The sequence below is a fragment of the Aspergillus uvarum genome (assembly GCF_003184745.1).
Source record: "Aspergillus uvarum CBS 121591 unplaced genomic scaffold BO82scaffold_14, whole genome shotgun sequence".
Lineage (NCBI taxonomy): Eukaryota > Fungi > Ascomycota > Eurotiomycetes > Eurotiales > Aspergillaceae > Aspergillus > Aspergillus uvarum.
The window spans coordinates 26,815-46,075 of NW_020291311.1; the positions used below are offsets into that span (position 1 = coordinate 26,815).

At 55.7% G+C, this 19,261-nt stretch overlaps 8 protein-coding genes across 8 annotated transcripts; 6 read left to right on the forward strand and 2 right to left on the reverse strand.

The window, feature by feature from the left end:
* Positions 1-518: 518 nt before the first annotated feature.
* Positions 519-1,976, forward strand: BO82DRAFT_372884 (kinase-like protein; the record flags this gene model as incomplete). The annotated part of the gene is made up of 4 exons (XM_025637340.1): positions 519-763; positions 812-1,164; positions 1,219-1,526; positions 1,602-1,976. The coding sequence occupies 4 exons, from the start codon at positions 519-521 to the stop codon at positions 1,974-1,976; spliced, it is 1,281 nt and encodes a 426-aa protein (XP_025493940.1).
* A 123-nt stretch (positions 1,977-2,099) lies between these two features.
* Positions 2,100-3,422, reverse strand: BO82DRAFT_330937 (uncharacterized protein; the record flags this gene model as incomplete). The annotated part of the gene is made up of 3 exons (XM_025633118.1): positions 2,100-2,876; positions 2,963-3,194; positions 3,268-3,422. The coding sequence occupies 3 exons, from the start codon at positions 3,420-3,422 to the stop codon at positions 2,100-2,102; spliced, it is 1,164 nt and encodes a 387-aa protein (XP_025493941.1).
* Positions 3,423-3,941: 519 nt separating this feature from the next.
* On the forward strand, positions 3,942-5,106 carry BO82DRAFT_305696 (class I SAM-dependent methyltransferase). The gene is made up of 4 exons (XM_025632230.1): positions 3,942-4,148; positions 4,204-4,224; positions 4,283-4,432; positions 4,481-5,106. The coding sequence occupies exons 1-4, from the start codon at positions 3,996-3,998 to the stop codon at positions 4,991-4,993; spliced, it is 837 nt and encodes a 278-aa protein (XP_025493942.1). The 5' UTR covers positions 3,942-3,995; the 3' UTR covers positions 4,994-5,106.
* A 191-nt stretch (positions 5,107-5,297) lies between these two features.
* Positions 5,298-7,088, forward strand: BO82DRAFT_372887 (MFS general substrate transporter; the record flags this gene model as incomplete). The annotated part of the gene is made up of 6 exons (XM_025637341.1): positions 5,298-5,406; positions 5,453-5,649; positions 5,701-6,010; positions 6,084-6,704; positions 6,835-6,904; positions 6,956-7,088. The coding sequence occupies 6 exons, from the start codon at positions 5,298-5,300 to the stop codon at positions 7,086-7,088; spliced, it is 1,440 nt and encodes a 479-aa protein (XP_025493943.1).
* A 772-nt stretch (positions 7,089-7,860) lies between these two features.
* Positions 7,861-11,107, forward strand: BO82DRAFT_410908 (uncharacterized protein; the record flags this gene model as incomplete). Its single annotated transcript, XM_025639777.1, has 5 exons — positions 7,861-8,194; positions 8,251-9,026; positions 9,074-9,662; positions 9,712-11,035; positions 11,083-11,107. The coding sequence occupies 5 exons, from the start codon at positions 7,861-7,863 to the stop codon at positions 11,105-11,107; spliced, it is 3,048 nt and encodes a 1,015-aa protein (XP_025493944.1).
* Positions 11,108-11,217: 110 nt separating this feature from the next.
* Positions 11,218-13,260, reverse strand: BO82DRAFT_352495 (LLM class flavin-dependent oxidoreductase). Its single transcript, XM_025634702.1, has 8 exons — positions 13,149-13,260; positions 12,948-13,088; positions 12,667-12,877; positions 12,593-12,605; positions 12,470-12,529; positions 11,829-12,385; positions 11,577-11,754; positions 11,218-11,498 (listed from the first exon to the last, which is right to left on the reverse strand). Exons 1-8 carry the CDS (start codon positions 13,210-13,212, stop codon positions 11,274-11,276), a joined length of 1,449 nt encoding a protein of 482 aa, XP_025493945.1. The 5' UTR covers positions 13,213-13,260; the 3' UTR covers positions 11,218-11,273.
* A 2,063-nt stretch (positions 13,261-15,323) lies between these two features.
* BO82DRAFT_410911 (uncharacterized protein) lies at positions 15,324-16,441 on the forward strand. Its single transcript, XM_025639778.1, has one exon. It carries the CDS (start codon positions 15,496-15,498, stop codon positions 16,396-16,398), a length of 903 nt encoding a protein of 300 aa, XP_025493946.1. The 5' UTR covers positions 15,324-15,495; the 3' UTR covers positions 16,399-16,441.
* Positions 16,442-17,479: 1,038 nt separating this feature from the next.
* Positions 17,480-19,221, forward strand: BO82DRAFT_330947 (putative MFS transporter; the record flags this gene model as incomplete). The annotated part of the gene is made up of 3 exons (XM_025633119.1): positions 17,480-17,839; positions 17,893-17,996; positions 18,048-19,221. Exons 1-3 carry the CDS (start codon positions 17,621-17,623, stop codon positions 19,219-19,221), a joined length of 1,497 nt encoding a protein of 498 aa, XP_025493947.1. The 5' UTR covers positions 17,480-17,620.
* Between the last annotated feature and the right edge of the window lie 40 nt (positions 19,222-19,261).

The window sequence follows — 19,261 nt, forward strand, 5'->3', positions numbered from 1 at the left end:
ATAACTGTAGGTACTTAGGTAAACACTTGATCATTCACCTGGTCCAGGTGATGCTCGCACACACAAGGCTATACGAGATTGAAAGATGAGAGATTAAGCCAGCTAATAAGAGCTCCACTTGATCTTCACGAGAGGGAGAGAAAAGACATGCTTAAATGGATGCCATCCGCAAGCGACCACCCGGGATATATCCCTCACCAGTGTACTGGTAAATCAGGATTGACAACTCCTTACTACATGCTCAATTTGTACAAGGCACTTCTTTGCAGCGCGGCGTTGACTCAAAGCAAGTTGAGGAACAATATCCTGCAGACAAAAATCACGGCTTTTGTAACTACCTCCATCAGCAGAAAACAGTGCCCCGGAATTCCTTTATAGCAGCCGCCAAGCACCGCCTCGGTTTCTGCCTCCGCCCCCTTGCATTCGCTCAATCACACTCTCTCCGTCAAGCTTACACCCAGGCAGCGGTACCAACCCAATCCATGGCTCCAAGGTACCTATCGACCATACAGAATGGCATGCTGCTTACCAAGTTTACCCCGATCATCTCACGAGCAGCAGTCTTGCACGGGAAACGTGCACTATGTTCACAACCACACATCCAATCCAGAAGATCTCTCTGGGAGGAAGAGAGGCTTCCGTTCTACAAGCCCCAACAATTCTATCCTGTACACATCGGCGAGACTCTAAACACAAGATATCAAGTGGTAGGAAAGCTAGGCTACGGCTCTTACTCCACGGTCTGGCTATGTAGGGACAAAAGGTTCGTCGCTTAACAAAACGATAAAGGGTACAGTTGAGCAAAAACCAGTATTGACCTAGCTCGACACAGTGAAAACAAATACGTAGCTATCAAAGTACTGACCAACAACCTCTCTCAGCGCGCCCTGTCTGGAGAGCTCGGAATTTATGAGCATTTGAGCAGGCTGAATTCTTCCCACATCGGAAGTGCCTACGTTCGTGGCTTGTATGATACTTTCAGTATTCCTGGCCCAGACGGTACCCACCAATGCTTGGTGCATCCGCCCATGCATCTGTCGCTGAACGAACTGCGGATGCTCTCGAGAGCTCGAAGGCTCAGTGAGCCACTGCTCAAACAAACCCTGTTTTGCATCCTGCAGGGTCTAGACTTTCTCCACCGAGAGGCCGGGGTAGTCCATACTGGTGCGTTTCACGCCATCTATCCCAACACTTTCCAGATGATCTGAGCCACCACAGACATCAAAACGTCAAATATCATGCTCAGTATCGATGATGAATCGATGCTCACGGATTTCCAAAAGGCCGAGCAACAAAACCACAGTCCTCGGAAAGTAATAGATGAATCCCGGACAATCTACACCTCCCGGAACCTCCGCCTCCCCAAGGACATGCTATGGGGGCAGCCGGTTCTTTGCGACCTGGGACAGGCCCAGATTGGCCAGTCTCACAGGGGCATAATTCAGCCGGAGAGTTTTCGAGCGCCTGAGGTACTGTTCGATATGGATTGGGGCTCAGGTGTTGATATTTGGAGTCTTGGTGTTATGGTAGGCGGAGCGCACTCGTGAGAAGCACATGAGGAGTTTGACTTGGTTCCAGGGGTGGGATATTTTCGAAGACAGACATTTGTTCAACGCGCTCGACGAAGACGGAGATTACTCCCCTCGCATCATGTGGCTGAGATGGTGGCGTATCTTGGGCTGCCGCCTTTATCTTTCGTGCGACGAAGCCAGGAGACTCGCCATGTTTTTGCAGGTGATGGTGAGTTTTCCTTGCTTGGTGGGGGTCGTGCTGACGAGTATATGATAGGTAAATGGCTGGGTGCGGGCGGGGTTACTATCCCTGCAACTTCACTGCATGAGGTAGAGGAGAACCTTACAGGAGAGAATCAGCAGCTGTTTCTCGAGTTTATACGGTCGATGCTGCAGTGGACGCCTGAAAAGAGGAAGACAGCCCAGGAACTGCTGGACGACCCCTGGCTGAATTCAGATCCATAGCAATGCTCCGCCGGAATGTTTTCTACTTAGCTAGGTACCCATCTATTGATTGCAATGGCATTACATTTGCCCGCGAATAAATCCTCCGACACCAAAGCCCTTACCCTCACTCCCTCCAACCAATCAACCCCTCCCCATCCACCGCTCCTTCACCCTCTGCGTAAACGCAATAAACTTGGCCACGCCCACCGCAGCCTCCACATGACCCTCCGGATCCTCGACCTCCTCCGGAAACGCAATCCCCACGCCATACAACCCTTTCACCACTGCTCCGTCGAGCCCGTCGTGCCCGTCGACCCTAAACCCCGACGACCGCATATCAAACTGCACCGTCCCAGCCACCCTCCTTCCCTCCACAAACACCCTCGGGATTCGGTTCTGCTCATACCCCACCGCCCAAACGACATGCGTACAACGCGGCAACCACTCCTCAAACGCTGCATTCTCATCCTCCCCATCATCCACAAACTGCACAATCTCCGAATCAGGGGAGTTCTCCAGAACCTCGCGTGCCCACTCAGCCGTCGCGCCCTTCAGGCCCGTATTATCGAAGATAATCCCCTCGTCCGTGTAGATGGCGTACTTGATGGGCCGGCGGTGGAAGTTGATGATTTTGACGCTGCGGTCACCGGCCTGCGCGAGTTCGTAGAGGTTGCGCACGACGAGGATGCCGGAGTGGGAGTTGCCGATTACGGCGATGGTGGAGGGTCGGTTGCGTGGGAGGAGATCGGGGAGGAGGGAGCGGCGCATACAGGTGTCTAGGTCGAGTTGGTGGAGGTTCGGGTTGTAGTTTTGGTGGGTGGTTGGGGTGCGCGGGTGGGAGCCGGTGCTGAGGATCGTGCGGTGGGATTTGATGGGGGTTGGGGAGACGGGTGTGGTGGTTAGGGTCCAGATACTCTTCTGCGGTTGGAGTTAGCGTGACTCTGGAGTTTTTAATCTGGGAATGTGTGCGGGTGAAGGGGAAGAGATGGGGATTGGGACCCTACGTCTAGATGCGCTTCCTCGACTAGAGCTGTCAGTTTTTCGACCTCTGGACGAGCGAGCAACCCCTCGATTAGCATGTGGATCATGTCGCCGGCGACGCTGAGCTGGCAGGTGGAGTTGTGGTCCATGGCTTCGAGTTTGGTGACTGCGTTGGGGGACGGGGTGGAGTCGATGATGGAGCGCAGGGTTGTGGAGGAGTTGATCGCTTTCAGGTAGATTGCGACGGTCGTGTTTCTGGATTTTATTTTTGTTTTCGTTAGCATAGTGAACATTCCAATTCTTTATCAGTATTATTGGGAAAATTTACGATGATATCTCCCGGTACAGGCTGTTCAGTCGTCCTCCCTGCCAGGCGGGATCAACCCAGAGGACCTTTTGAGCTCCCGCGTCTAGCAGGGCTGCTACGGTGGCCATGCCCCCGGGGCCGGCGCCTACGACGACGGCGTCGTATACTGGCTGCATTTGGGCGCTGTTGAACATGTGTCGGATCTAGTCGAGAAATGTTGAATGAGATTCAAAGGCGGAATGATATCCTGCTTTTCTCCAGGTAGTGATACAGGGTATTTGCGGCGAATGAGGTTATGACATCATCGCGGCGCATTCGGAGTTTGCAGACTTTCTTAGTACAACCAACACGCATACAACTCTGGTGTTGCAAAGCTTGATCGAAGCTCAGACACACCTTACCTTATACCGCCAAACCTCACAGTTGGACATGCAAGAGAGTCGTTCCACTGGCGCAACACGGGTTCGGTGATTGAGGTCCGGTGGTGGTAGTCCTCGAGAATGTGTGGGCGAGCCTTAGTCGCCGGCCTTGGCGGCTCTCGGTGTTTGCTGGCCCAGATCTATACCCGGGGCGGCACTGCGCCGGCCCTGATTTCCGAATTGGGAGGGATCAGATAAGCCTCGGGGTTAAGATGTGGGGTCAGCCTCCGCCCACAGCCCACTCCACTTATCCCTCCAAACTTCTTCACCTCCCTTGCCAAACATCATCTGAAACAAGACAGACCCCTTGGCGCCAAGCACACGATCACCATGGCTGAATCAAACGTACAGAAAGACAAACCCGCTGAACAGTACAGCTGGTACCAGCCCGACCTCGCGCAGGTCAAGGAGCCCGCCCGGACTTTGCTGGCCGAGTACAGCAAGATCCCCGAGGAGAGGATCATTGACCATGTCAAGGAGGTGGTGAGTGAGAGCCTAACACTCAAGTGTATTGAGGAACTAACATAGAGGTATGCAGCGCGATCGCGCCTTCGCCGTGGTAAGCCACCCTCCTCTTCAGGTTATCATTGCTGGCACTCCACTAACCAACCACCCAGTTCCCCTACCCCTGCATCGGATCCTTCCGCTTCCTCGACATCACCATCTGCGCCTCCCCAGCTTACCCGGAGATCCTCTCGCGCCTGAAGTCCTCGAACGAGACATACCTAGACCTAGGCTGCGCAATGGGTCAAGACATCCGCTACCTGGTCCCTCCCCCCTCAACTTCACCCAAGCCCCAGGACTAACCCCCCCAGATCCGCCAAGGCGCCCCAGCCTCTGCCCTATACGGAAGCGACCTGCACCCCGAATTCATCACCCTGGGCTACGACCTCTTCGCCGACCGCACCAAGCTAGCCACCGAATTCATCCCCAGCGACATCTTCGACCCCTCCTGCGCATTGCTCCAGCGTCTGACAGGAAAGGTCGACATCATCAACGCAGCCTCTTTCTTCCATCTATTCGACTGGGACAGGCAGGTGGCGCTAGCCAAGCAGGTTATCACGCTGCTGCGGCCGCAAAAGGGGTCGCTGCTCGTCGGCCGGCACGTCGGAGACTTTGTGGCCGGTGAGCGCGAGGACAGCGAGCTTGGGGCTACCTACTATCGGCATGATCTGGAGTCATGGCGACGGATGTGGGCGCAGGTGATGGCGGAGACGGGAACGAAGTGGGAGGTCGACGTGCGGGCCGAGGAGTGGGCGGAAGTCAAGCTGAATCGGTATAATCGGCAGAGTTCGTTTAAGATGGTTTTTGTGGTGAGGAGGGCTTAGCTGGGTGGTTTTGGTGATGTGGAGGAGGGAGAGGCAGGTGGTTGAGGATTTGGACGGGGGTTGTAGTAAAAGCTGTAGGTGGGAGGGGGAAATAGGTAGATGAAAGATAACTCGCAGAGATACGGTCAAGCAGTACAATGTGGAAAATGTTTCATTAGTTGTCCTATGGTGCGCTGTACTGTGCTATACATAAGGTCCTCAATCACAGATAACTTTATCTTATCACCCCAAGGGTTGTCCCCAAGGTCCTTGGACAACACACGTAGATAAGAGATGAGCCAAAATATTCCACACGACATTCACCATGTATTCTTTTTTGGGTTTTTCATCACTAGTCCAGAAAACAGCCAGATTATGCACAGTGACCCGGAGGTCGCCGGCCATGTTCGCCATGATATGCACATTAAAAAGAAGTACGCAGGCAAACACCCTGACAAGCGGAACTAACCACCAGCAGAGCGGACTACCTCGTCCTGCCCCTTCTAGCCACCGGCTTCGCAACCTACCAAATCGACCGGACCAACATCGCCAGCGCGTTGACGGGAGGCTTCGCCTCGGCCATATCCGTCGATCAGAATACCATCAACCTGGGCAACCAGCTTTTGTTCCTGGGCGTCATTCTGTTAGAGATTCCTTCCAACATGGCTCTACAACGGGTGAGCTGTGCCCCATCTCCGATCCCATAAGCTATGTCTTAACACCATCAGGTCGGCCCCCGTCGCTGGATCGGTGCCCAAGTCTTCATCTTTGGCGTCCTCGCCGCCCTCCAGATCTTCATCCGTAATCGGACAGGGTTCCTCATCACGCGGGCTGTGCTCGGCCTCGCGGAGGCCGGGTACATCCCGGCCGCGATGTACACACTCTCAACCTGGTACACGAAGGAACAACTGACGAAGCGCATTGCAATCTTCTTCTTCGGGATGTTCGGGGGCGCAGCGATTGCGCCGCTTCTGGGGGCCGCGTTGCTGAAGCTAGATGGACGGGGCGGGATAGCGGGATGGAAGTGGATATTCTTGGGTGAGTAGCCAGTAGGCCTATCCTCACCTTCAACCTCAGGTGTATGAAGTACATCACCGCTAAAACAACGCAGTCGAAGGACTCTGGTCCATCATCATGGCCCTCCTCCTCTTCACGGGCCTCCCGGACCGCCCACCTCACTCCCCCCAATCCAACTCACCCACAACCAGCAACAGCAACAGCGACAGCGACAGCAGCAGTAGTCTCGACAAGCCTACCACCGACAAACTCCCAGCCAACCCCCCCAGCTCCCCCGCAGACGACCGCATCCCCTGGTCCCTCGTCTACAAAACCATCACCAACACCGCCAAATGGCCGCACTTCCTCGCCACGGGCTGCGTCTTCGCCACCTGGAGCCCGCTAACCACCTACACCCCCAGCATCATCATGTCCCTAGGGTTCGACCGGATCACCGCCAACGCCCTGGCCGCCATCGGCAGCCTTATCACCCTCCCAGTCATCTTCTTCTTCGCCTGGCTGAGTGACAGATCCCGGCGGCGGGGATGTACCGTCCTCCTCGCGATCGGCAGCTACCTCGTCGCGCTGGTGGTGCTGCGCACCGTGCAGCCGCACGTGGGGAGATGGGGACATGTCGGGCTGTGGACGATGGTCAATGGGCTGGCGGTCGGGTATCACCCGGTGCATAATGCGTGGATTCAGGTGAATTGTGAGTCGGCGGGGGAGAGGAGTATTAGTGTTGCGTGAGTTTTCTTTCTTTTCCTGATGTGGATAGAGTAATATGCTGATTATGTTGATAGGCTGTGTAAGTTTTGAAGCGGTGTGTTTATTTGTGGTGAGGGTGGAGACTGATTGTTGCTTTCTAGTTGTTATGTCCGCGACGGCGGGGTTGATGGCTGGTAGCCAGATCTTCCAGGGAGATGAGGCGGATGATTTGTGAGTTACCATGAAACAAAGAAAGTGCAAGTGTGCTAATGTAAGATCTAGTTATCCGAAGGGGCTGGTGATTATGATTGCGTTGGTGGCGGTAGGGTTCGGCTTAGTTGTGGTGCAGATGGGGATATATCAGTTTACTGACAGAAGAAACGGCGGGTTAGTGGAGGAAGAGTGCTGGGAATAGTGCAGATAGAAAAATGACCCCAGCGCCATTCCCTACCGTTTCCAGCTATCCATACTAGATAACGACTGTACACAATGAAAGAGTGTGTGAATTCCCCGGAAATTGACCTCATGCGATCCTGCACGACATCCCCAGAGACAGACCTTTTGGGGTGCATGGCACCCCTCGGGACAACAAGACGCGAGGCCCTGGTCATCCAAGTTCCCAGACCTTAGGTTGGTCAGATCCCCCGCATTCTTCTCTCTGGATGCTGGTACTTGAGTGGTCCCTGGTGCCGATGTGGAGGACGAACAGCCGACCCCGGAATCCCCACCTCGGCACTGCAGGAATGCGGGGCCCCGCACGAACCCCGTCAATCTCTGGTGATCCTGCCTGGTTCCTGGCGAGTGAGTGACTTCCACTTCAACACGTTCTTCAGGCTATCTCAGCTCACTCAAGTGAGGCAAATTCCAAGGGCTACAGTGGGAGGGTGATACTAAAACAGCTGTGTAGGTGATACTGCATGACAGACGCGGACACGGGGCCGCTTTGAACTGACGACGAAGAGGTTAGTTCTTGTCTCTCCGGTACCTGTAGCTTCTGCAAACTGCTGAATGAGTGATATGCGCTTCTTTCTTGGCTACAGCTGCCTCGGTTGATTTCTACCCCGAAGGTAAAACATCGTCGGGATATCCGAGCTTGCACCCTCCCCAAGGCCAGAGAAGTATAAAAACTGAGCTTCGCGATGCGGTCCACAGGTCAAGCAAGAGGCTGAGCAGAGATTCTGAGAACAATGCTGTACCTGCCTTTCCTAGTAGCTTCAGCTCTCATTGTACCTGGGACCATCGCCCACGGCACCAACGACCAGGTCCTAGCTGACCTCGACTACGGGACCTTCCAAAACCCCTCGAACCTCGTGCGGCCGCGCTTCCGGTACTGGGTCAACGATGCATCTGTCAGCCCCAGCACCGTGGAACAAGACCTGACAGATATCGCGAAGTCCGGTGCCGGAGGCCTCGAACTGCTGGGATACTACAACTATGGTGATTCTGACAACTTCGGGGGCGGGTTGCAGGCGCCGCTGCAGGCGGACTGGACGGAGTACGGGTTCGGCAGTCCGGCCTGGAGTGAGTTCTCAGTCATATAATGTGCTTTGATTGTGACAGTTAGTGATATGCTCCAGAGAACCTCTCCCTCACTGTGCTGCGGACAGCGAAAGAGCTCGGACTCGTGGTCGACTTCGCTGTCGGCCCCAACCAAGGGGCCGGGGTCCCGACGCCATATCACGATGAAGGTCTCCTGTGGGATTTAGCTGCACATAATGCCACTTTCTCAACTACTGATGGCTTTGAGGGAGGACTACCAGGCTGGGGTACGGGGCAGTTAGTCGCCGCGGTGACGGGGTCGGTCAAGTCATCCAGTGGCAGCGTAAAAGTCCTAGCCACGGACTCCCTGCGTGACGTCACAGGCTCCGTCAGCAGGAACGGACACGTTCAAATCTCATCTTCGCAGTCGTCTACTACAACGGAGAGTCACCTCTTTGCGTACTACCTTGTGCACGCGGATTACCGGGAGGTCCAGAGTCCCGCCGACGTGCCCGTGGCAGTCCCGCAATCCCCCATCAAGACGTGGTCGGAGAACGGCTCCTGGGTGGTGGACCATTTTTCAGTCAAGGGTGCTCAGCTCATGGCCTCCTTCTGGCAGCAGTCACTGCTGGATGAGGAGATGCGTGAGCTCCTCCACGAGGTAGGCAACTACATGTGGGAGGATAGCCAAGAATACAAGGCCGCCACCTGGTGGACGCCCCACCTTCCGCAGGCCTTTCAGGCGAGTCGCGGGTACAATATTGTCAAGTATCTTCCCATTGTGGTGGGCTCGGGCGTGCAGTCCTCGAATGTGACTTATGTCACGGATGAAGCAGACGAAGGAAAAAGCCATGTGCAAGATTACGAGCAGACCGTGCGTGCATTCCTGCCGATCAAGCTACTAGGGCTAACGTGCAGCAGTTGACGGAACTTAACGCCGAATACCTGAGAGCATTGACTGAGTGGTCCAACGGCCTGGGTGTCCAATGGTCCTCCCAGGTGGTCTACAACATGCCCATGGACATGCTCGCCAATATCCCCGCCGTCAACGGCCCAGAAACCGAGACCTTGGGGTTTAACAACTTGCTGGATGGGTACCGACAATTCGCGGGCCCGGCACACCTCGCCGGGAAGCGGATTGTCTCCAGCGAAGCGGGGGCGATCATGGGATCCGTGTACCAGGAGACCATCGACGAGCTTCTCTGGGGTCTGAAGCGGTCCTTGGCGGGGTCGGTCAACAACTTCATCCTGCATGGGTGGCCCATGGGCGGAAATTATGGCAACACTACCTGGCCGGGTTTCACAACCTTTGCGTACCTGTTCTCGGAGATGCATGGGCCCCGGCAACCTGCATTCGAATTCTACTCGGACTGGGTTGACTATGTAGCGAGGAATCAGTGGGTGGCGCAGATCGGGATCCCCAAGGTGGATATTGCGTTCTGGGCGAAGAATACCACTGGATATGAGTCAATTGCGACGTTGTATGCGGCGAGTGATCTTGAGGATGCCGGTAAGCATTTGCCACAGCTGAATCTTAATGTCTTTGCCAACAAACGTAGGTTACACTTATGAATACCTAAGCCCCGATAACTTCAACCTCCCGGAGGCATATGTCGCCAGCGGCATCTTAGCGCCGAACCGACAGGCTTTCAAGGCTCTGGTTGTGCGGGCGAACGAGACATTGACTGTGAATGGCGTGGTCAAACTGGTCGAATACGCTCATGAAGGTCTCCCGATTGTCTTTCCAGGCGGCTTGCCTTCTACCTTCAGTGGATACGATCCTAAGGGACAGGCGCAGGCGCTAAATCTCCTCCAGAACATCACCTCCCTCCCCAACGTCCACCTCGTATCCGACAAGAATCTCGCCCAGACCCTCCAGTTCCTCAATCTCTATCCCCGGACAGCCATCGCAACCAACAGCACAGTTCACACCACTTGGCGCTACGACCCCACCACCAAAGCCTCCTATATCTACATCTTCAACGACGCCGCCGGCCAACCCGTCAACAGCAGCACCACCGCAAGCGGGACCATCACCTTCGCAACAACCGGCACACCACACCTGTATGACGCCTGGACGGGCACCATCTCCACAATAGCCGTCTACAACCAAAGCTCCACGCACACGACCATCCCCATCGACCTAGGAGGCAACCAAACCATCATCATCAGCTTCCACCACACTCCCAACCCCAACACACCACCACCGCACATCCCAATCGCAAACACGCATACAACCACTTTCCCCGAAGCAACAATCTCAACCAAGCACAACCAAACAACCCTAACCCTCAAACGCACCTACTCCACCTCCCCCCTCACCCTCCCGCTCTCCGCAAGCAGCAACAAAACCCTCACTCTAAACCCCATACTCACGCCCCCCATCCAGCTAAAAAACTGGACCTTAACCCTCGAATCCTGGACCCCACCCTCCGACATCAACAATATCACCCCCGGCGCGACCCGCACAAACACCACCTACCCCCACCTCGACACCCTACGCCCATGGTCCAGCCTCAACCCCGCCCTCCAAAACGTCTCAGGAATAGGCTACTACGCCACGACCTTCACTCTCTCCCCAAGGCATACACAGCAAGGCGGGGGCGGCGCGATCCTCGACCTCGGCAGAATCTCGCACGCGGTCCGGGTGAAGGTGAACGGGCACGCGATCGGGCCGGTGGATCTGAGCGCGGCCCGAAAGGATATCGGGGCGTGGGTCAGAGCCGGCCAGAATACGGTGGAGGTGGTCGTGGCGAGTCCGTTGGGGAATGTGTTGCGGGCGTATTGGGGGGTGGTTGGGAGTGGGGGAAAGGGGGCGGCAGTGACGGGGGCGCTGCCGGGGGTGGCGGAGTATGGGTTGGTTGGGGAGGGGTGGGTGGTGCCGTATGAGGTTGTGGAGGTTGAGCTTAGGGGTGAGGTTGGTTAGAGAGCCGGGTGGGAAAGCCGAGCATCTGATGCCTTGGATAATGGCATCCATGACACTAGTGATCTACGGAATGAGACGACATTCTTTTCTTTTCTTTTTTTTTTTTTGGGTTACAATCGGTGATATGCCAATAGTGCTATCCATCCCCTACAAACCCGACCTAGCTCTTATCCACAGATATCACGGTATATGATTCTACTCCGGAATCTGATGCTCCTCCGCCGTCACCCCAGCATGCCACCGATACTTGGCAGCAGGGTGATCCGCTGGTGGCCCCGCTTGCCCCTTCTTGCCGTACAGATTCTCGCGATACGTGCCGCGCGGGACGGCGTAGTCCTCCCAGAAGAGACCTCTCCTCCGCAGCTCGGGCAAGAGCAGGTCGATGATATCCTTGAATGAGCCGGGTTTGATGGCGTATGCCTGTTGCTGTTTAGCCTTGTCTTACCCCTACCCGGATCCAATAGCCAGTTGGGAAGGCTGGGGAAAGTGCAAGCATACCAAATTGAACCCATCGACATCCGCCTCCGCGACCCACCGCTCCATCTCGTCGGCCACCTGCGTCGGCGTGCCCACGGGCGTCGCCCCCAGCCCGCCGACGGTGATATGGCGTCCGACGGTGGACTTGGTCCATTTGGCCACTTCGGGGGTGGCTTTCGACCAGCCTTCCACGGCAGACCTGCACACCCAGCATATCATTAGTGTGCCACTCCCCAATTTCATAACAGAAAAGATGGAAAGGAAGGGAAATACCGAATAGCGTTACTCTGCACCCCGCGCAACTCCTCCTCCTCGCCATACGTACTCAAATCAATCCCCGTCCACCCGCCAAACAACGCCAACGCCCCCTCCACATCCCCGTAGCTCTGATACTCCCTGAACTTCGCCTGCGCCTCCTCCTCCGTCGCCGCGAGGACGGGACACAACAAGGCCAAGAACTTGATGCTTGTGCCGTCCCGCCCGAATTGTGTAGCTGCGAGCTCCCTAATCTCAGCGATATTGTTCTTGACGACGGAGGGCGAGTGGCCTGCGACGAAGATGGCTTCTGCATGCTGCGCGGCGAAGAGCTTCCCGGCTTTGGAGGTCCCCGCTTGCAGGATGACGGGCGTGCGCTGCGGGGAGGGCTGGCAGAGGTGCGCGCCGGGGACGGTGAAGGTCTTGCCTGTGTGGTTGATGGGGCGGACGAGATCCGGGGAGGTATAGATGCCCGTGGACCGGGAGAGTTGCACGGCGTCGTCGCGCCAGGAGGATTCCCAGAGTTTGTAGGTCACGCGCAGGTATTCTTCGGCTGTTTCGTAGCGGGTGTCGTGCTGGAGGTTTGTCAGTGGTTGGTCTGGGGCTGGGTTTGAGTTGGTTCTGGGGGTAAAGTGAAGGAAAAGGGAGGGGAGGGCTACCTGGGGCTGTTCGGTGAGCCCTAAGTTGCGGGCGGCTGAGTCGAGGTACCCTGTTACCACCTATTCTCTGTTAGAACTGTTCCCTGGGACCGGGGGACCGGGGGACCGGGGGTAGGTGCATACATTCCAGCCGACACTAATCAACCCCGTTAGCGAAACTTAAGAATATCCTTTAGTGACTGCAAAGGGAAGCATACCGCCCCTTCGTCAAATGGTCCACCGTCGACAAGCGCCGCGCCAGGTGGTACGGCTGCTCGTACGTCGTCGCCACCGTCACCCCGAACCCGATGCTCTTCGTCACCGCCGCCATCGCCGGCACGACCGCCAGCGGCTCGTTGACCGGCCACTGGGCGCCCGAGGCGATCGCCGGCCCCAGATTGCGGGGCCCCTTGTACACGTCGTAGCCGCCTGTCACTTTCTCAGCACTTGATCTTTCAATTTTTCTCAAAAGGAACTTAGGGGAGAGGGGTTGGGTTACCAAGAACATCCGCGATAAAGATGCCGTGGAACTTAGCCGCCTCGAGCAGCTGCGCCAGCTCCGTCCAATGCTCGATGTCGTTAAAGCGGTGCGATTCGTCCTCGGGGTGGCGCCACAGGCCTGGGGATTGATGGCCGCTGCCTTCTGGGGGTAAGCTTCTGTTCAAGAGGTGGAGTGTGGAGGAGAAGGGGGGAGGCTTACACATCTCAACGAAGGCGTTGAGGATGAGAGATTTGCGCGGGCGCGGGGGCTCGGTGGATGACATGGTTGATTTGCGGTATGGATTCGGTGATGCTGTGAATGTGAAAACAATACCCGGACCCTCGAAGAAACAGAAGTAGCTCAGGGCGCGACACCCTGGTATGATTTATACTGTCCGGGCGTTGTGCGGTTGATCTGCGTCCGTAGCATCAATGTGGGCCGGGATGGCGTGATAACGAGGGGAGTAGGGGTCATTCCCGGCTCTGGGGTACAGAATGATAAGTATCGGGCGATAGATAGACTTAGACCTCAGACTCAGATATCTACCCGAGGAAAATAGTCAATCAGACCGGGAGATAGATGAATAGCTCGAAAAATGCAGTGGTTAGGGCTGAGGTGTCGCTGAGCTGCGACCAATGCGTTGCCCTACTTTTGAGTCGATGCCGCCAACGCGCAGCCCGGTCACGCAATGCCCCTCCAACATTTCTGCTGCATTTCCAGCAACCACATCTGCATGTCGGCCGAGTAATTATAGTCGCTCAATTTTGGATCCCCAGAACACCTAATGTAAATACGTGATCGCTTGAAAATGTATGCTGATCACGCTAGAGGGTGCATAACGTGCATCTGGCTGGCATTCGGGGTAGCGTGACGAAATCTCCCTAACATAAAGTCTTCCCGCCATTGTCCCGAGTTCTATGCCTCGGATCCATCTTAGGGACTCTATAAGGCTGAGCGGAACAGGTATCGCTTATACAGAGAGTCTGGACAGGGAGGTGAACGAGCCATGTCTTGTATGGTGCCATGTAAATTTGGATCGCGATGCGTACTTCCACATATGACTCGGTCGGTACTAAACAACTACTACACATGGACAACACAGCTTGCACAGATACAGGAAAGATCCTTCCTCAGCCGTGCAAAGGTCATCATGCATAACCATGATCATCTTCAATTGCCTGCTCTCTGGCCAAGGGTATACAAGTGCTGTAGAGGACTAACCCTGGATATGCATTTTCCCCCTTTACTTTCGCCATGGCTTCTGCTCTCTGATGCCGAGTAGTTGGTTCCTCGTCCCTATCATATGCCATATTTGGTCACGCCAGCGGAAACTAGTGCTTATCTCAAGAACTCCGATCCATAACTCAGAATACATGGCACAATATACTTGACTAACAATGCTCCACCACCTGAAAATATACTTTAAAATAAGACCCGTTGATAAAGGACTTCCTAGCCCCGTGCGATAGCCACAGGCGAAAGATGTTTCTGCCCTGCCAAAACACACCAGCCCTGACTCCAGTTCCAAGGTCATTTTACATCACAAACCCCTTCCAGTACACGCTGTAAGAGTTTCTGTGCTGAGCTGCAGGCCATATATTTGATTCGGCTAATGATAGAGAAACCTGGAATTGTATATGAATAATAATTTATTTCGACTCGAAAGGGTGTCATCGCAAGCGGTTCTTATCATGGAAATTGGTTTGTCTGAGCAGTTAACAGAGCGAGCTTTCTTTTGCCTTAGACTTCTACATCGATTTATAGCTGATCCTGGAAGAGGTCGCAGCTTATTTCACAGGGAAGGGCCTGTTGAAGGTTGCAATGTTTGGTAGCCTAACACTAGCTTCCGTGCTTCCGTTGGAAAATGTCAAGCCGTGAAAGAGGAAGAGAAAAGATAGAATAAAACCAAAGTTTGCTTCCTAACCTTTATAACCCAAATACAATAAGCCCGGTGAGAATCTAGGCTCACTTCACAATTCCTAGTTACTGTTTTACAGCCGGACTCGCACACACACTCAGGCCTCTTTTACATGTTATAAATGGCACGTGAACAGACTCCGGGGCACACTGCGCAAAGGTAGCACAGAACAGCCCCCGCAGGTAAAAGCAGACTCTCAAGCATTACTGGCCATTTCGTATCCTCTCAGATTGTAGCAGGGGGCTAACCGACGCCGGCCCTGACTAGCGCAACACTATTGCATATTGGGAGCGGACAATTTCGCTTCATCTGCCCTTGGTCTGATCGGGGGCAACCCTCAGCCCCGATCCCCGACCCCACTTTTGCCGAGTCGGCCCTGGCTATCCTCATCCCTCCAATCAATTGCCCATTAAGGCTTCAAGTGCCCAGGAGTATGTAAGGTTTCTCCACCGTTCATCTACTACGCCAGGGCTTGTTCCTGCTAGTCTGTGGGATGGTTGGTTAACAAGGCTTGTTACCCCTTTCCACCATCTGGGGACAGTACTTAATTCAGTCGGCGCGCCCATTTAAATACCAACATTCCTATTCCTCCCACAGTTAGACATATTCATTTCTCTTATTACAAACTACGTTTGCTACAAGCCAACCATGAAGACCGTTCGTTTCTGGATCGCTACCGCCCTGACGGTACCCCGGGCTCTAGCAGCCCTCACTGCTACCTCCACCACCTCTACGTCCACCACTTCCACAGCCGCGGCGGCAAGCTGTACAGCTTCCCTCATCACGAGTCTCTGCGACTACCCGGCCCCGGGCGACGACTTTGCCATCGCCAGCGGGAGCACGGCCTACTGCTGGGATTACTGCAACGCCCACCCTCCGTGCAGCTTCGTGATCTTCGCCGCCGGCGACCCTCTCACCGGATCCGGCACGTGCTGGGTGTATCCGGGGCAATCCTACAACGCGAGCGAGGGGAGCTCCGATTGCAGCAATCCCTACCTATCTGTCTATAGCGAGCCCGTGTGTTCCGGCGGCAGCGCGACCACCACCACTGCTGGCGCCTGCGCCGCCACCGCGACTCCCACCGCCGTCGCCTCGGTCTGCGGATACCCGGCGCCCGGCGACTGCTTTGATGATTGCCTCGCTAGTACCGGTGCACCAGAGTGTCTGAGTCTATGTGCCGAGGCCGACTCCTGCAGCTATGTCGTCTTCAACCCGGAGAATGCAGACAACTCGACGTATGCCTCGGGCAATTGCTGGATCTACCCGAACGGCACGTACGACGCTGGGTCTGCGACGACTTGCAGTGGTGATCCGGAGCAGTACGTGTACAACAACGTGTGTCCCAAGACATCGTCTTCATCGTCCGCGCTGTCAGCATCTGCTACGGACACTGGCACTGCAGCCACTACTACGGGCTCTACTGGTACTGAAATCGCGGATAAATCCGCGGCCTCGACTACTAGCAGCGAGAATGCTGCACCTGCTGGCCTCTCGCTCACTAGTTCATTGGCGATAGGCGTGGCTATGGTAGTATTGTGGGCGTTTTGGTGATGTCTCCGAAACTAGTAGGTGGTTGTTCGGCGACACAAAGGAGCCGACACAAAGGAGCCGACACAAAGGAGCCGAGATAATGTATTATATGGGGGGCTTTTAGAGTTTTTAGCAGAGCATCAAGGACAATCAAAGAACAAATGTATGCTTAGGTGTACCTCTCTCCTGTACCCAGGTCACCTGGCCAGGTCTAGAGCAGCCACTCCAGTTCGCCACTTCAAACCAGCTGCATCTGCCGTTATGGTATCTGCGGCCTCGCCTTGTGCATCCAGTACTGATTATGGCATTTCGGGGCCAGACAGGGCAATAATTCTTGCACAATAAAGGAGCACTAGGCTAGCCAGCATGCGCAAGCTTGAGCCGTGCGCAATGGCTGCATCACGCCCTCGCTAACATGTATCAAGTTCAATCGAGCGACTGGCAACCAATCCTACAGGTAACTTTGTCGTTCTTCGCAAGAGGCTATTGCGCCACCCGGGGTATGACATCTCCGCCTACGCCAAGTCTGCGTTTAGGCCCTGCACGCCGTGGTCCCATCAGGGCTCGGGTCGACACCTGATCGCGTGAGCTGGATGGTCCGGTCTGTAGTCTACAAACGTTCGAAGTGGCTTTTTATTCAATACATCACGAATAATCGCTCCGATAGCCTGAATAGGTCTCTGGTCTCACGCTGTCTGGCCTCCCTATGCAGATTCCTAAGTACAGGCTGTTCAATATAAATTCAGCCGTGTGCGAGAACTACCGCTACATCGCCGCCCTGACGGCTACACTGGGAGTAAATGTTCGTCTCGCTATCAAGACGCATAAAGTACATTATGCGAATAGCACTGGCCCAGCATCGAACCCAAGAGCTTACACCACTCCCTACCAGCCAAGCATCCAAGCCATGCCAAGGCCCTCCGTCTCGTATTGCTTTCCGTCCCAGAGAATGTCCCAGCACGTGGCGAATACCCGGACTAAGTCTCTCCCGGACTCAGGATCTCCCCGCGTTACTGTGGGGGACGCGGGGAAAATCTGGGGTGACAGCTGCGACAATCCGATGGTGGATACACCCATGTTGACAGGCACTTCATTGATGCTGGAGATATCTACGGTGTTTCCTTGACCGGTGAACACTCACAAGCCATGGCTATAAATCGGTTGTCAGGCCTTACAGATCTACTGCTGCAATGCACTCTTTCTTGCTCTCAACTCAAAACCAACCCACTACTGGAAGATAGCGATGCCAGCGCAGGCCTCAGAGAAGATCGATCTCGCCCTCGAGGCGCAGAAGACCAGCAATATGCACGTGGAAGACATCAAGTCTGCTGGGCTGCTTGATGCAAAAGGGGGCGATTACTCGGGAGCCACGGCCAAGACCGACGAGGTGGAAATCCGTCTCGTCCGCAAGCTGGACCTGCGAATCATGCCCATTCTGTGGATGATGTATTTCCTCAATTATGTTGGTGATGTGCCCACCTCCAAGACAGTTCCTCCACTGACCCATTCCTCCAGCTGGATCGCAATGCCATTGCCAACGCACGTCTCAACAACCTCGAAGAAGACCTGAAACTGGTCGGCACGCAATACAACACCTGCATCTCGATCCTATTTATCGGGTAGGTGAAGCAAATCCATGCCCACAGCACCCCCCAACTGACCACGCCCAGCTACCTGCTCATGCAGATCCCCTCAAACATGTTCATGTCCTCGCCCAAGATCCGCCCCTCGCTCTTCATGAGCGTCTGCATGGCCAGCTGGGCGATCGTCTCGGCGCTCACAGCGCTGACCAAGAACTACGTCTCGCTGGTGCTGGTCCGGTTCTTCCTCGGCGTGACGGAGGCCCCCTTCTACCCGGGGGCACTCTTCCTGCTGTCCCTGTTCTACACGCGCAAGGAGATCGCTCTGCGCATCTCGATCCTATACACGGGGAACATCGTCGCGACCGCGGTAGCGGGGCTCATCGCGGCAGCCACTTTCGCGACCTTAGATCAAAAGCACAACCTGAAGGGCTGGCAATGGCTCTTCATCATCGAGGGGGTGGTGACCTTCTTCATCGCCGCCCTGGGCCTCCTCATGCTCCCCGACCACCCCCTCACCACGCGGTGGCTCACCCCCGCCGAGCGCCAACTCGCGCACGACCGCATCACGCGCGACACCGTCGCCCACGGCCCCGAAGGCACCAGCAGCAGCAGCAGCACCTGGACCGCCCTGCGCGACGCCCTGCGCGACCCACGCCTGTACCTGCTCGCCTTCATGCAAAACATGCACCTCAGCGCCTGCAGCTTCAACAACTTCTTCCCGACGGTCGTTGGCAGCCTCGGCTTCAACCGCACCATGACCCTCGTCCTCACCTGCCCGCCCTACCTCGTCTCGGGGGTATGTAGCATCCTCATCGGAACGACCTCGGGCCGCTACAACGAGCGCACCTGGCACATCACCGGGAGCATGGGGATGGCCGTCGTCGGATTCATCATCGCTTGCGTGACGCTCAACACCGCCGCGCGGTATCTGGCCTGCTTCCTGTTCGCGAGCGGCGCGTACGCGGTCAACTCGGTGATCCTGGGGTGGGTGTCGGCGACGCTGGGCCAGACCCCGGCCAAGAAGGCGGCCTCGCTGTCCGTCGTCAATGTCGTGGCTAATGCTTCGTATGTCTACACGGCGTATCTGTATCCGAAGAGCGATGGGCCGCGGTATTTGGTGGCCATGTCGGCGAATGCGGCGTTCGGGGTGCTCACGATTGCCAGTGCGTGGGCGTTGAGGGTGTGGTTGCGAAGGACGAATCGCGCGATTCGCGAGGGGAGGGTGCCGGGGGGGCAGGAGGGGGTGGTGTATGCTTATTAGATGTGTCTGGTCGTCTGTCTGGCTGGCTGGCTGGCTGGCT